This window comes from Saimiri boliviensis, chromosome 4 (assembly GCF_048565385.1).
Source record: "Saimiri boliviensis isolate mSaiBol1 chromosome 4, mSaiBol1.pri, whole genome shotgun sequence".
Taxonomy (NCBI): Eukaryota; Metazoa; Chordata; class Mammalia; order Primates; family Cebidae; genus Saimiri; species Saimiri boliviensis.
This window is the reverse complement of record NC_133452.1, coordinates 149,357,286-149,374,123: the sequence shown is the minus strand read 5'-3', so window position 1 is coordinate 149,374,123 and position 16,838 is coordinate 149,357,286. Positions and strand designations below refer to the sequence as shown.

Here is a 16,838-nt window from a genome sequence, read left to right as displayed (position 1 = left end):
TTTTGTGTTTTGAGATATTCTGGCAATCCTGATGTCTAGCTTGTACAAGGGTGGGTTTACTTCCAGTTAATATTTATTTTGGATATAGTCCTTAGGGTTGCAATCCAAAGTTGGGGGTGGTTTGGGGTTCCTATTTTGGTGAGCCTTATAGTCCAATGTTTCCCCTCACCTAAAGAAGCTGTAGAAAGCCCAACACAGCCTCCCAGGCACCTGTTTCAGATCAGCAGAAAATAGCAAATGCCCCCAAGGAAAAGCGGTCTCACCTTGATGAATTCTTCTTCCAAATATTGACCTAGTAATTCTTTATTGTCCTTTAAGTCTTGATACTATTAAGAAGATCTTTTCCAGCTTTTCTTCATTTTTTTAAGTTGTCTTTGGCAAGATGATTAATCTCAGTTACCTAGTTCATGATTTCTAGAAGTCAAAGTCAAAAGGTAAAATCTATATAGCCTGGGTGACAATTACAATAACAATAGCTAAGGCTTATGGCTTTCTGCCAGGCACTGTATGCATTTGATCTCATTTAATACCCATATAGCCTATGAGGTAAGTATAATTTCTATTTTACTTATGAGAAAACAGGCTTAGAATGGAACTTGGTCATGTGCTCATGGCTTGTGAGTGGTAGAGCCGGGATTTAGATCCAGCTCTGCCTGAGTCCAGCTTCTGTGTGTCAGTCACGTCCCTCTTCAGACCTAATTCTTCCAATAAGCAAAAGAAAAAGACCCAGTGGGACCATGGCCTCTGGGACACAGCTTCTCATGAACGAGCCTGTCACATATCCACAACTAAAGCAAGCATATTCTCCTTCTGATGTCAAGGTAAAAAGCGGGGTTTGTTTTGCTTTCTCTTTTCCAAAACACTCCCCAACGTGTTTCTGGCTTGTGGCTAAGAAGACCCCAGGTGTTCATACGGGCTCAACCGGGGAAAAGGAAAGCACTGAGCCACGCTCCTTGTCCTCCATTGGTGGCTTCACCCAACTTGGGGTGCTTTCTTCTACGGTTTCTGATATCTCAACTTCACCTGACATTCCCTTGCTTTCTTGACTCCCTCTCTTGCCCAGTACTACCATGCATGCCTGATAGGGTATAGTTCTATCCCGTATCCCATGGGTTCTACTTAACCCAGAGCTGGCTTGGCTGGAAACTAAGCTTATTCGATACTGGCAGACCTCACACCATCTTGCATCATAGCCTTCAGTTTTTCTTTAATTGATTATTATATCACTCAATAGATTTATGCAAGACCTTCTGTGCTAGGCACTGTACCAGACCCTGTGGTTTATACTTAAATGAAGAAGGGGCCAAGCACAGTGGCTCACACCTGTAATCCCAGCACTTTGGAAGGCTGAGGCGAGCAGATCACGAGGTCAGGAGATCGAGACCATGCTGGCCAACATGTTGAAACCCCATCTCTACTAAAATACAAAAAATTAGCCAGTTGTGGTGGTGCATGCCTGTAGTCTCAGCTAAGAAGAAGGCTGAGGTAGGGGAATCGCTTGAACACGGGAGGCAGAGGTTGCAGTGAGCTGAGATCAAGCCACTGAACTCCAGCCTAGCAACAGAGCAAGACTTCATCTCAAAAAAAATAAATGAATGAATAGGTATATATATATATATATATATATATATATATATATATATGTATATACATTCACGTATATATCTACATATATATGAATGTATATGACTATTCCTTCTTCATTTATATATGTGTGCATATATATGACTATATATATAAGACCATTCCTTCTTCATTTATTTTTGTATATATAATTTTATATATAAATAAATGAAGAAGGAATATATATATGTATATGAAGAAGGAATGGTCTCTGACTTTAAAATGCTAGAAGAAGAGATAAGATGCATCGGTCCGTCAAACCACAAGTGATAAGTGCTGTTAGAGATATATGGATCAACGGCTCAGGGCGTTCTGAGGACAGAGACATTGTATCTGTTTGCGAAGGGTTTGCTGGGGGAAAGGCATTCAGACTGGCCTTGAAAATCCAATCGAGTTGGAATATGTGGAAAGAAAGAAGAGCATCTTAGACAAGGATATGGCATGGATGAAGGCCCAGCGGTGTGGGCAGGCAGGGCATCTGTGGAAATGGACAGCTCAGTCTTGCTGAGGCAGGGAGTTGGTGCAGAGCCTGGGGGCCCTGCTTTCAGAGGATTTCCAAGAGGAAGGAGGGCAAAAATACACAGATGAAGGCAAAGAATGACAGCATGGGGGCCAAAGACTTGTTTAGTTTGGCCAAGATGCTGTTTTTAAAATTTAAGCCAATTTTGAAAACCAGGTTTTACATAAAAATCCAAATTTCTGGCCTTTCCTGAAAATGTGAAAGATCCGGCAATATCTTCCTCCTTTCGGTAGGAGGAGTTCTGTGTCCCCAGCACCAAAGTCTGGCTTGTTTCTTCCCCACACTCTGCTTGCTCAGCCCTCCAGCATCTGAGTGTAGGAACCTGACTCTGCTATAGGTATCAGCTCAGGGAACACAGAGGCAGAAACACCAGAAGGAACCCCAGGGGCCTCTCCCCCACCTTGCTGTCATCGTGTTGGCTGTCAGACTTCCCTGTCTCTCTCTACTACTCAAACACAGACCCTCTTCTTTAATATTTCAGCATGCATGACTTTCAAAATTATAAGACAGGGAAGTATCAAAAGCATCACCAAAAACTCATGCCACCAGGATCTGAGACTCAAAACAGTGTGGGTCAAACACCATCAAAGTGTCGGGCGGGGCAATCTCAGCTTGTTTTCTTCTTTTTATGTAAGCTGAATAATTAGAGAACTAACGTAACACCAGTCTTTTGATCCTATCCTGCCGGGACCCAGACTTGGAGATGTATTAAATGGATTCTTCCTTTTCTAAATGTCTACAATCTGCCCTTCTCTGCTTCATAACTCTTCTCAAAGTCTGTGCCTTGGACCCTCCCATTAGCTACTGAGAATGGCATAGTAACATCTGAGAAAGGTTGGATTCTTCCTAGGGACAGAAAATCCACATATGGGAAGTGCAAATCCTGTGCCGAGTAATCAGGAAAGCAGTTGCAGTAGCTTTGGGTCATAGAGCCCCAGGAGACCTCACGATCTAGCCCCCTTCCTGGCAACACTAATGAATTAAGAGGTCACTTTCGTAATTCCAAAGGCTAAGCCTTTGTAACTATAAATAAATACATAGAATGAAAGGAATGTAGGGAGAAAAAAGCAAACAGAGGAGGAAAGGAAATGAAAACCTGACTTGATTTCATTGAGAAAATTAGTTTTAAAATGCCCTTTGTGTAGCAATTTCTTTAATGCCTCACCGAACAAATGCCTAGGAGAATTCTTCCAAACTTGAGGGCCCCTTAGCCAGACCTTGGCGTGCCTCTTAGGCTGAAGTTCAGCAGCTCTGGGAGGTACAATGAGAAGAGTCGTAGGAAGGTTTTTGTGTACTTATGGCAAGCAGCAAGAAGAAAGCTTGATGAACCACAAAACTGGAGACTTTGTAAGGTACAGCTCAGTCAGCACTTTGCCTCTGAGGAGAGAACACACAATTGGCACGAAAGTGACCCAAGCAACAGGTCATGGCAGAGAATGTCCAAAAGTAGAAGACTTCCAGCTCCCCGATCTTCCATGTGTCACAGTGAGGATTGCTGCACTGGACATGTCTTGCCCAGATGCAAATGCTGGTCCCATTTAAATGCCATTTGCAGACCAATGTGAATTAGATGGTAACATCAGGAAGCCTGGAATCAGTGGTGGGGGGGCGGGGGGGTGCTGTATTTGGTTGGCTTTTTCCCCCTGTGGTTTTCACCATCTGTTTCTTTGAATGCATAAACAAGGAAAATGACTGGTTTGGAATGCAGAGTTTTAAAAAACCAGATGACCACAGGCATCCTCTAAATGAGAAAGAGAGAGCAAGTTGGGGTTCTGTGACATTTGTCAGGAAGTGAAATGTTAAGTACCGGGAAGCATTAGCGCTCTCTGCCAGGGAGGATCCACAAAGGCAAGGAAACACTTTGGCGGTGACCCTGCCTTCCTTCTCTGAGGTTGTGCTGTGTTTTATGTCACCTAGTGCTATTTTCAGACACCAATGTTACCCACTCTATCTCCCAGCCAACTTCTGGTTTTTGTTTCATTTTTGTTTTTGCTTTTTTTTTTTTTTTTTTTTTTTTTTGAGATGGAATTTCACTCTTTTTGCCCAGGCTGGAGTGCAGTGATGCGATCTCAGCTCACTGCAACCTCCGCCTCCCGGGTTCAAGTGATTATCCTGCCTCAGCCTGCTGAGTAGCTGGGATCACAGGCACAAGCTACCGCATCCATCTAATTTTGTATTTTTAGTAGAGACAGGGCTTTACCATGGTGGACAGGCTGGCCTCAAACTTCTGACCTCAGGTGATCCGCCTGTCTCGGCCTCCCAAAGTGCTGGGATTATAGGCATGAGCCATGGCGCCCGGCCTGCCCGCTTCTGCTTTTTCAATGAAAGATGAACAGTTAAGCTGGACTTCAGCATAACCACCCTTGGTTTTCCATTAGCATTATTGCTAACTTGTTGACCTTGGAGAAAATCCACTCTTAGAAACTTTTAAGCTGAACAAAAGCTGCACTATGAGCTATGATAAAGCCAAAATGGCACTCCAAGTAGAGGGTCTGATGAGACGGACTAAGGGGAGACCTTCGTTTCTCTCCTGGACAACAGGGAGTGAAAAAACAATCCCATAAGAGCATTAAGAACACAGTGTGCTTTTCTTTCGCTAAGGGCATCCTGCTTTAAAAAAAGAAGGTTTGCTCTGCACAATAGAGTGGACACTCTCTAAAACAGTTCCGTATGCTCCATGCCAATGGACCTCAAAGCAATAGGCTCCTTTTTAAAACCCAAGACGGTGGAGAGACTTGATGGAAATTTTGAGTGCATACGAACCTCTTTTACCTTCGTTGCAAGAAATAATCAGTTGTAAGCACTAGGGATTTAAAGCCAAATTGAACTCAGGCATTTTTAGAGCCCTTGGGGAGAAGGGCATTGGTGCATTTGGCTGAGTTCCACCCGTTTCCGCATAAGACGGACGTGGAGCATTTTTTACATAGTTTTGTAGGCAGCCTGACGCCAGAGTTTTCACTTTAGAGAAAAGATAAAAGATGACAGTTTCTTAGGGAACAACCAACTCTTCCTAATTTGCAGTGTCTGTTCTCAAAGATGTTGTGAGCAGTGGTGAGATGGGCACTGTTAATGATTCGAGGGATGGGGGTTAGGCAGAAACAAGACCCCCCCGCCAGCCATTTAGAAGCCTTTGGAGGATTACATATATTTCAAAATGAGTTAAGTTCAAATAATTTTTTTTTTTTTTTGCTGGTGCTTAGCACACCAGTGAAGTATGTAGATATGAAAACGGGAGGCTATTAGGTAAGATTCGTTTTACTGGCATTCGTTCCAGATGCCAGCATCGTGATGAATGCTATTTGACTTCTGACATCCCTTGACGTAGGTACTGTTGGGGATGTTTTCTTTCCTGGTGGAAATGGGAAAATGATTAGAGACCAGGGGTCAGGAGACCTGAACTCTGTTCCTGGTGCCTCCGTGGCTCAGTATTTTGTTTGATAAGTTAGATTGAAAGTTTCCAGAGGTTTCGAGGATAGCACGGTTTGAGCATCCGTTTTGTAAAAGTACTCTGATGACCCGTGGAATTACAGTTATAATCATCATCATAATGTCCAATGAAGAGGCTTACTGAGGAAGGCAAGAGAGGAATTTTAAGTGGCTGAACTCTATTTGCATTATTCATTTTACAAATAGTTTCAGAGCCTTAAAACAAATTTCAGTATGCAGTACTTTTTGCTGTTATTGTTGTTGAGACAGAGTTTTGCTCTGTCACCCAGGCTGGAGTGCAATGGCGCGATCTCGGCTCACTGCAACCTCCGCCTCTTGGGTTCAAGCAATTCTCCTGCCTCAGCCTCCTAAGTAGCAGGGATTACAGGCACATGCCACCAAGCTCGGCTAATTTTTATATTTTTAGTAGAGACGGTTTTGCCATGTTGGCCAGGCTGGTCTCAAACTCCAGACCTCAGGCGATCCGCCCACCTTGGCCTCCCAAAGTGCTGGGATTACAGGCATGAGCCACCGTGCCCAGCCATTATGTGGCACTTTAGATGTAAACTGCTCCTCTACAACTTTCATAAGTTTCGCACAAGTCTCCCTTAAAATATATTTTTGAAATATACTTGTAGTGCATCACCCCTATCTGATGGACTTTGAGATGATTTTGTGATCACAAGGAAGGATGATAAGAGATATTTTAGGGCTTTGTTTTTCATTGGGATTCAGGGGGGATTTAAAAAGTTTACTAACCTGGTGTCTACTTGTCTTCTTCCTGTTGTGTTTTCTTTCTTTGGTTTCCTTCTTTTTGTGAGGGAGAGTTGAGGGATGAGTGCCTGGTTAGGAGGCAAGGAAATCAAGGACTCAGGCTTGGAAATTTATGTCTCTGTGTGTTTTCTCTTACAGGTGATAACCCCCGTGAGGACAGGCCATGGCTACGTATACGAATACCCATCCAGATACCAAAAGGATGTCTACGATATCCCACCTTCCCATACCACTCAAGGGGTGCGTACAAGAACGTGGTCACAAGAGGAGCAGAGCTCCTAGGGGTATTGTTCCTTCAGGGCTGTAGAGAAAAGGAAGTTCACAATTTATGTATTAATATATGTCATATGAAGCTTTATTTAGGTTGTCTACCCAGTAGCCACATTAGCCAACACTATTTAAATTATGTTGTCTGGATATGCTTTATCCAAAAATCCTAGTATTTCACCTGAGAGAGCTTTTGTTCTTCCATACTTTTACTTCAGAAAGTAGATTTTTTTTTTTTTTTTTTTTTTTTTTTTTTTTTTTTTTCTGAGACAGAATCTCGCTTTGTCGCCCAGGCTGGAGTGTAGTGGCGTGATCTCAGCTCACTACAACTCCAGCTACCGGGTTCAGGCAACTCTCCTGCCTCAGCCTCCTGAGTAGCTGGGACCACAGGCACGTGCCACCACACCCGACTAATTTTTGTATTTTTGTAGAGATGGGGTTTTGCCATGTTGGCCAGGCTGGTCTTGAACTCCTGACGGCAAGTGATATGTCTGCCTCGGCTCTCCAAAGTGCTGGGATTACAGGCGTGAGCCACCACCAGCAGCCAGAAAGTACAAAATTTAAACTACACTTTAAAGTATAGACTGTGTGGATATTTCACATCACATCATCTTTATATCCAATCTAAGTTAAAAACCACAAAATGTATAAAGAAAAAAAGACAATCAATCCATTATAATATGGAGCACTGCCAAAGATCAAGCTTGTACATAACCTAGTAAATAACTCTATAATTAAGTGCTTAGGAGCATAAAAAATGACAAGTATAAGACATTTCCATTCTGGGTAACTCATGGGTTTCTCTTCAGGTATATGACATCCCTCCCTCATCAGTGAAAGGCCCTGTGTTTTCAGTTCCAGTGGGAGAGATAAAACCTCAAGGGGTCTATGACATTCCACCTACAAAAGGGGTAAGTGAGTGACTACAAAGCAGCAAAAAGGAGTGTGAGAGTGTGTGTGTGTGTGTGTGTGTGTGTGTGTATGCATGCGTGCACACATCTGCGTGTCTGTGAGGGGCGTGCGGAGTTGGGACGGTAGGTAGGTAGTTTATTGGAATAAAACAAGAAGGGCAAACCAAAAAGGGGAAAAAGTAGCCTTGGTGAGAGTAAAGGAAAGAAGGAAAAAAGAAAAGACACTAATTAAAGATAGCTCTAGGGATTTCATCTTGAGGAGCCCCAACTAAAAAAAATCGGGAGGCCAATAAGGAGAACCCTTTGGCAGGGAACTTAATTAGTTCAGGGATAGGGTATTTGTATATTTGCATTTGTAGAGGGTTGGGTTTGTTTTGTAGAGGGTTTGTTTGCTTTGTTTTGTTTTGTTTTGTTTGAGACAGGGTCTCGCTCTGCCACCCAGGCTAGAGTGCAGTGGCTCAGTCACAGCTCATTGCAACCTTGACTTCCCAGGCCCAAGCAATCCTCTCACCTCAGTCTCCCAGGTAGCTGAGACCACAGGTTCACGCTGCCATGCCTGGCTAAATTGCATTTTTTGTTGAGACGGCGTCTCCCTCTGATGCCCAGGCTGGTTTTGAACTTACAACCTCAAGTATCCTACCACTTTGGCCTCCCAAAGTGGCGGGATTACAGGCATGAGCCACTGCACCTAGCCTGTAGAGCTTTTGACAGTTTTCTCAGTCTGTATGTTCGGGTGAACTCATTTGACTCACTCTGTTACCCTCTGGGGTATGCCTGCACAGGAAGCGTGGTAATCCCTACTTTACAGACAAGGGGACTATGTTTCAGACACCTATGCAGCATATTCAGCATCACACAGCTGCTGTGATGACCAAAGAGACAGTGGGGAGACCTCTGGTCTTACTCTGCCTCTCGGCACAGATCAGCAGAAGAAGGATACCCGGGAGGTGGTCAGAAATGTAGGACTGGAACACAGGAGTGAGCAGTTTAGCCAGGAGGGCTTCACAGGAGTGAGCAGTTTAGCCATGAGTCCGCACCAAGAATGTGGGAGTGGACACACTTGTCAAAGGACAAGCGAAGTGACAGCAGAATCGTGGGGAACCTTGGAAGTGCCTAACATTGGAAGCAGGGGCGGGCAACCGAAAAAGTGCCAGCAAATAGGGCAGAGAACATGGGATCGCATGTTCCCATGAGCCAACTCCATAAACAGCGTTTTGCTGTCTACTTGCTTTTCAGGTATATGCCATTCCACCTTCTGCTTGCCAGGATGAAGCAGGGTTTAGGGAAAAAGACTATGACTTCCCCCCTCCCATGAGACAAGCTGCAAGGCCGGACCTCAGACCAGAGGGGGTTTATGACATTCCCCCAACCAGCACCAAGCCAGCAGGGAAGGACCTTCATGTAAAATACAACTGTGACATTCCAGGAGCTGCCGAACCGGTGGCTCGAAGGCACCAGAGCCTGTCCCCGAATCACCCACCTCCACAACTGGGACAGTCAGTGGGCCCTCAGAACGATGCATATGACGTCCCCCGAGGCGTTCAGTTTCTTGAGCCACCAGCAGAAACCAGTGAGAAACCAAACCCCCAAGAAAGAGATGGTGTTTATGATGTCCCTCTGCATAATCCACCGGATGCTAAAGGCTCTCGGGACTTGGTGGATGGGATCAACCGATTGTCTTTCTCCAGCACGGGCAGCACCCGGAGTAACATGTCCACATCTTCCACCTCCTCCAAGGAGTCCTCACTGTCAGCCTCCCCAGCTCAGGACAAAAGGCTCTTGCTGGATCCAGACACAGCTATCGAGAGACTTCAACGGCTCCAGCAGGCCCTGGAGATGGGTGTCTCTAGCCTAATGGCGCTGGTCACCACCGACTGGCGGTGTTACGGATATATGGAAAAACACATCAATGAGATACGCACGTCGGTGGAGAAGGTGGAGCTGTTCCTGAAGGAGTACCTCCACTTTGTCAAGGGAGCTGTCGCAAATGCTTCCTGCCTCCCAGAACTCCTCCTCCACAACAAGATGAAGCGGGAGCTGCAAAGAGTCGAAGACTCCCACCAGATCCTGAGTCAAACCAGCCACGACCTAAATGAGTGCAGCTGGTCCCTGAATATCCTGGCCATCAACAAGCCCCAGAACAAGTGTGATGATCTAGACCGGTTTGTGATGGTGGCAAAGACAGTGCCCGATGATGCCAAGCAGCTCACCACAACCATCAACACCAATGCAGAGACCCTCTTCAAACCCGGCCCTGGCAGCTTGCATCTGAAGAATGGGCCGGAGAGCATCATGAACTCAGCAGAGTACCCACATGGTAGCCCCCAGGTACAGCTGCTGCATCCTGGTGACCACAAGGCCCAGGCCCACTCCAAGGCACTGCCTCCGGGCCTGGGCAAAGAGCAGGCCCCTGACTGTAGCAGCAGTGATGGTTCTGAGAGGAGCTGGATGGATGACTACGATTATGTCCACCTACAGGTAAAACAACCAAACTCATAAAACACCTAGGCTCACTCACATGCAGGGAGCCTGAGATGGACACCGGTGAGGCTATCGGGTGGGACTACCAAAGGAGAGAACCTGATGAATGTTAAGCCACGTGGTTCATAAATTGGAGGGCATGTTGTAGAGTAGGAAGAACACTGGACTGAGGGTCCTGAGGACTCACTCAGCTCTAGCCCTTTCTCTGACACTTACTGTGTGACCAACTTATTCATCCTCCTCGGGCCTTCGTTTCTTCATGTGCAAAATGAATGGCATAAGGGTTTGGGTTAGATCCCATTGATACACTTCAGGCAAGAGGAGACTCACCAGGTAGGATAGCGCTCTCTCTAATAATAATACCAGCTCCACTTCTATTTGTGTTTTAGGTGTGGTTCCACATAACAACAACAACAACAAAAAAATGTTTTCATCTTTAAGAAAAAGAATAGAAAACCTTTCCACTAGAGATTTTCCAAGGCCCCTGGTAGCTACTTTGTGTGTGTGTGTGTGTGTGTAATTGCTTTAAAACTTAGCCGCATCTCAGACTTACCTAGAGGACCACTGCACATTCGCTAGTTGTCCCTGGAGCTTAATCTATGTATGGGATATTGGACTGTCAAGCTGGCCTCCTACAAGTGAGAATTCCAGCAAGCTCCAAGTTGACCTGGGATTCTGACAGTTGTCGCTTCCACTTTGAGGGATTAAAACATTCTACCAAGATCCATTATTTAGGACTAAGGCTTAATATCTTTTTTTTTTTTTTTTTTTTTTTGGAGACAAAGTCTCACTCTGCCACCCAGGCTGGAGTGCAATGGTGCCATCTTGGCTCACTGCAGCATCCACCTCCCAGGTTCAAGCAATTCTCCTGCCCCAGCCTCCCGAGTAGTTGGGACTACAGGTTCGTGCCACCACATCAGGCTAATTTTTGTATTTTTAGTAGAGACGGGGTTTCACCATGTTGGCCAGGATGGTCTTGATCGCCTGACCTCGTGATTTGCCCGCCTCAGGCTCCCAAAGTGCAGGTATTACAGGTGTGAGCCACCGTGCCCAGCCTAGGCTTACTATCTTATTCTACTATTCTTCTAATTTGACTGAGAGTCACAGATTATATTAAGAACTACATAACTATTATACCGAATTCCCTTGAGTGCAAAAAAGTGTGGGAAGGAGAACTGAGCCTCACCTGATGCTGAGTAGGGAGTGGAGAGAGGACGGAGGCATTGAACATTCACCTTACTGCTTGTCTAAGTCTGCACAGTGGGAAATACTGCTTTGGAGCAGAGATCTACAGATGATTTGAGGGAACTAGAAGTGAGAAGTGGACCACATTTAGACCTGTGTTTGGAGGTTTACAAGTTCACATATAATCTACTGGAAAAGAACCCAGCAGAATAGTCCATGTGTATAGGAGATTTGAAGGGAATCAGGAGTAGCTCTCCGAAAATGGTAAGGTTGCACAGAAAGCTGGCACCCTGTATGGGAATGGGTTTTCTTTTTCTGCCATCCCTGTCCAGGATTCACAGTGCCTCACTAGGTATTCGATGTTGGTGAGGCAGTGGAAAATAAAGAGTATTTACTCATCTGTCAGTGAATTTGTTAGCATAAGTGAATCACAGTGACGACATAATATGTTCTTTATGTTGAAAATTAACAGGGTAAGGAGGAGTTTGAGAGGCAACAGAAAGAACTATTGGAAAAAGAGAATATCATCAAACAGAACAAGATGCAGCTGGAACATCATCAGGTGAGTTCAATCAGAGCAAAATCTGCTTGGCGTTGGAAAGATTTCCCACCTAGTACTAAGGAAAAGTGTAACTTCAAGAGATGATGATTTTGATTCTTCCAGCTCACTGGCGGGAAATCAGTTCCAAAGCGCGGAATGAGGTTTACAAGCAAAGAGGTTTATGACCTTGCTAGTTCATCTGGGTGTATCTGGGTTATTTCTAAACGGCAGTTTTTTTAAATGCTAAACCTGCATATCTAACATATGAGGACTATTTGCGTTAAGGCATTTGGTCTCAAGAAACAAGACCCATTCAAGCTAACCTAATCAAACAGGTTTACAGTAAAGCCATAGTAAGGGAATTCAGTAACAGAAAACGAAGATAGAGCCAGGTCTGGTGAGAACTAGAACTGTAAATTCTCTCTCCTTGTACTTCCTTTGCTTCTTTCTATACATCTACTTCACTCTCCCCTGTTTTCTGGTTTCCTCTGTTTATCTACTCATTTGGCTCCCCTGTAACTTCGCAGAACTCATAAATGGCCACTCAGAGCTTTTTCTATAGATGGCTTCTCATCTCAGCTTCCTCTTCCGATGGTTAGCTCCCTTCTGTGGTTCACTGCGTTCCTAAGAAAGAGTCTGATTGGGCTATTCCGATTGGGCCATTTCTCTTTCTCTCTCTCTCTCTCTCTCTCTCTCTCTCTCTCTCTCTCTCTCTCCCCGTGTGTGTGTGTGTGTGTGTGTGTGTGTGTACCTCTCTCTCTCTGTGTATACCTCTCTCTTTCTGTGTGTGTGTGTACCTCTGTATGTGTGTGTGTGTATACCGCTCTGTGTACCTCTGTGTGTGTGTGTGTGTACCTCTGTGTGTGTGTACCTCTCTCTCGTCTCTGTGTGTGTGTGTACCTCTCTGTGTGTGTGTGTATATATACCGCTCTGTGTGTGTGTGTGTACCTCTCTGTGTGTGTGTGTGCATCTCTCTGTGTGTGTGTGCGTACCTCTGTGTGTGTGTGTGTGTACCTCTCTCTCTGTCTCTGTGTGTGTATGTGTGTGTACCTGTGTGTGTGTACCTCTCTCTCTGTCTCTGTGTGTGTGTGTGTACCTCTCTCTGTCTCTCTGTGTGTATGTGTGTGTACCTCTCTCTCTGTCTCTGTGTGTGTGTGTGTGTACCTCTGTGTGTGTGTGTGTGTGTGTGTGTGTACCTCTCTCTCTCTCTCTGCCTGTCTCTACCTCTGTATTTGTCTCTCTCTCGCCAGCATCACAAGCCTATGGTTTGGCTGGCCTTGGTCCAGTCTAAGAGTAAGGAGCAGAATTCGATGCTTTCAACATATCTCCAGACCTGTCTACCAAGGACTTTGGGCAGGGCATGTTCATTCAAAAGTTGGGTATGAGTAGCACAGATAATGAGTATTGCTAGGACAAGGGCATAAAAATAAAGAGAGATGGCTTGAGGATTTATTTACAAGGCTTTTAAGATGAAATGAAGCAAAATGGCATATAATGGCATGAAATGGCATGCTATGTTCAGGAAATCTGAGTTCTAATTCTTTCTGGCCAACCATGTCAAGTACAACCAACTACGTAACCTCCCCGAACTTCAGTTACTTCTCTATATAATGGGAAAGTGCACCTCCCCAATCTAATGACCTGATACATGGATGAACCTATTTGCAGAAAGCCTAAGATATATTAAATATAATGCATTATGATTAAATGCCTTGGAATATCACCTTGTACCTGTTTGTGTTTGCCTTGGCATCTAGCAAGATAAGACAGCAGGGCTCTGGGGAACTTGCTGAAACCATAGCAATCCCTAAGAAGAAAACGGATTCCAGAAAAGTAAAGCTGGCCATGCATTTCGTGAGGTGATTACTGCTCAAGCTCCTCCCTACCTCTGGGTGGAAGATTAAGTGAGTCCTAAGCTCAGGTCACAGATAGTACTTACCTGCAAAAGAGAGGTCTCTCCTGAGTCTTAGTGGAATCGCTAGAAGTTATCCTAATTGCAATTTAAATAATACACCATTTGGGAGCAATGAGAAAAGAAGGAAGAAAACCAGCACCTCATGCATGTGACTCTGGGTGAGGCCCTCTTCTTTTAACAGCTCTGGGGGACTAAATATTATGATGCACAATTCCCATTCAGACTTTCTTAGAAATGTTTTTTTTTTCCTTAAGTGCTTAATATTTATATGCATTAGTCTTCATGTCATGCCGGAGCACAACATGTCTGTCAATCCTGACAGATAAATAGAAAGGGGTCAAGAATGGTCATTTCATCTGAGCATCCTGAGATAGTCGAGACTTTCCCCAAGAAGGAGCAAATTGTCAGCAACTTACCTGACAAGAGGTCACTACATTTGGTTTTCCATACCACCACTCAACACTAATAAACATTTATATAGTGCCTACTCCATACCAAACTATTCTAAGCAATTTGTAAACTGGAACTCATTTAACCTCCATCAAGGTTTAGGTAACAGGGCTATACTTTAAACCCTATGTTGCCTTCTAGCCAGTGGGTACAAGAGACCAGTGGTCCAGTCGTAGAAGGTCTGAGCTGGAGGATCATCTGTCTCAACGTCTACATTTTACAATTTGGGAAAGCAACGCAGCTTGACCCAGGCTGCACGGCTCACATGCATCTGACAGTTGTTAGGGACTAAAACCCCTGTCTTTTAACTCCAAGCCCTGGTTAATTTGCATTGCGCCATACTCCCTTGCCCTAACGAAAGCTACTTTTGTCTTCCTTCCAGCTGAGCCAGTTCCAGCTGTTGGAACAAGAGATTACAAAGCCCGTGGAGAATGACATCTCGAAGTGGAAGCCCTCTCAGAACCTGCCCCCAACAAACGGTGGCGTGAGTGCCCAGGATCGGCAGTTGCTGTGCTTCTACTATGACCAATGTGAGACCCATTTCATCTCCCTTCTCAACGCCATCGACGCGCTCTTCAGTTGTGTGAGCTCAGCCCAGCCCCCACGAATCTTTGTGGCACACAGCAAGTTTGTCATCCTCAGTGCACACAAACTGGTGTTCATTGGAGACACGCTGACACGGCAGGTGACTGCCCAGGACATTCGCAACAAAGTGATGAACTCCAGCAACCAGCTCTGTGAGCAGCTCAAGACTATAGTCATGGCGACCAAGATGGCCGCCCTCCATTACCCCAGCACCACAGCCCTGCAGGAAATGGTGCACCAAGTGACAGACCTTTCTAGAAATGCCCAGCTGTTCAAGCGCTCTTTGCTGGAGATGGCAACATTCTGAGAAGAAAAAAAAGAGGAAGGGGACTGTGTTCATGGTTACTAAGGAAAACTGGAAATATTATCTGGTTTTTGTAAATGTTATCTATTTTTGTAGATATTTTATATGAAAATGAAATATTTTAACATTTTATGGGTTAGACAACTTTCAGAAATTCAGGGAGCTGGAGAGGGAAATCTTTTTTTCCCCCTGAGTGGTTCTTATGTATACATAGAAGTATCTAAGACATAAACTGTACAGAAACTTGTCCCCATGCTTGTGTATGCCTGTATATTCATGTTTGTTTGTAGATGTTTGTCTGATGTATTTCATTAAAAAAAAAATGAATTAAGAAGCACCTTAGTAAGCACCTTCTAATGCTGCATGTTTTTGTTGTTAAAAGCATGCCAGCTGGTTATAATATTGTTCTCCGTGTACTTGTAATGATTCTGAGCCTGGCTCTGCCAAACCTGGGAAGCACGTATGTTTGCAGGTGTTCACCTTCCAAATGAGGAGCCTGGCATTATTCGTGTTTTGAAAACTCTTCACAATTGACCATTGTAAACACACGATGGCCAAATGCCCAAAAGCCCTCTTGCAGAGCAAATTTCAGAATATATCGGTGAATCCAAGCTCTGATATTTCAGGTGCTGGAGGGAGGACAGACCTCTGTGTTTAGAGGCCAGGACCACAGTTAGGGTTGGGTTGTTTCAATACTGAGAGAGCTACAGTAAAAGGAGAGCAACTGCCTCCCTGGGGCTATTGGATCTTCTGCATTTGTGAGCAATTCTGCCGTGAGGTTTTCCAAAAGATGTTTTTTGAGTTGTAAAAACTGTATTTGCAGCAAGGATTCACAAAGACATAATCAGATTATGATTGTTCACCAAAGCAGGGGAATGGTTTGATCTGCCAGTTGCAAGTAGAGGCCTTTCTGACTCTTCACATTCACTTTGGTGCTACTACCCCCGTTACCTGAGGGAAACTGGCCAGGTCCTTGATCATGGGACTATAGAGCCATCAGGACATATCCTGCTCTCTAAGGGAATTTATTGCTTGGTTTTGCACCTTCTTTAAAACTCACACATGCAGACCTGACACTCAGAGTGGCTAGTTACACAGAGTCCATCCAATTTTTACACCTTCGTGTGACCAGTGTGTATAACCCCTACCGCTATGTCACAGGTAGTCACAGCATCCATTCCACAGTATGTCTCCTCACACCAGTTAGTACTGACACAGCACAGACACCATAAGCCAACAAGTTCTTCATGGGGCAGGTGAAATACTGCTACCCCATGGGTAAATGCATTCGTATATTACCAAGAGAAGAAACACGTTATCTGTGATCTTTTGGTCCAGTTCCTATTTAGCATTTTATTCCAGCCTGTTTGGAAACATGTTTTTATTTGCATCATATGCCTGATTGAATTAACCTTGCTTGTTGTAAACAACCAAATCATTAGAACAAAAAAAAAGGTTAAAAAAACAAGAATGTATAATCTCAGCGTGTTTTTAAAAAAAATCAGTGGAAATAAACGATCATAGAAGGTGCTTTTCAAAACAACTGCTACTATAATTTTCAAAGTCCTGCTCTGCCAAAAAAAGATGAAAAGTCACACGTTATATGACAAGGAAATGTGTATGTGGAGAGAGGGTTGCTGAAAATCAACAACACTTTAAGTTAAAAAGTGTGTCTTTGTAAATTTCATTGTATGATGTGTAATTCTTAGGAGATGGCTGACTTGATTGATCTACTCTAAGTGGAGACATTTCGCATTTTTGAAACCAAAATGTTCAATCTGTATTACTCCTTGCCATCTTGTATGTAAAGGCTATTTTAAAATCATTAAATTTTTAGATCTCTGTTTTGATAACCA

The 16,838-nt window shown here is 44.3% G+C and overlaps 2 protein-coding genes across 4 annotated transcripts in view; one reads left to right on the top strand and one right to left on the bottom strand.

Annotated features, from left to right (window-relative positions):
• The window catches only part of NEDD9 (neural precursor cell expressed, developmentally down-regulated 9), a 199,453-nt gene extending 182,618 nt beyond the window's left edge, over window positions 1–16,835 (top strand). For both annotated transcript variants that reach the window (XM_010338051.2, XM_003927346.2), the window contains 5 exons: window positions 6,482–6,583; window positions 7,420–7,521; window positions 8,758–9,999; window positions 11,660–11,749; window positions 14,476–16,835. In XM_010338051.2, coding sequence (XP_010336353.1) covers window positions 6,482–6,583; window positions 7,420–7,521; window positions 8,758–9,999; window positions 11,660–11,749; window positions 14,476–14,985 — 2,046 coding nt within the window. In that variant the 3' untranslated portion in view covers window positions 14,986–16,835. The remainder of the gene's footprint in view (window positions 1–6,481; window positions 6,584–7,419; window positions 7,522–8,757; window positions 10,000–11,659; window positions 11,750–14,475) is intronic.
• The window catches only part of SMIM13 (small integral membrane protein 13), a 109,255-nt gene that overhangs the window by 13,067 nt on the left and 79,350 nt on the right, over window positions 1–16,838 (bottom strand). The window contains exon 3 of one of the 2 annotated variants that reach the window (XM_074398432.1): window positions 6,329–6,411. The exons of the other annotated variant lie outside the window; for it this stretch is intronic. Within the exon in view, the coding sequence (XP_074254533.1) occupies window positions 6,329–6,411 (83 nt within the window). The remainder of the gene's footprint in view (window positions 1–6,328; window positions 6,412–16,838) is intronic. 2 annotated transcript variants of the gene reach the window in all.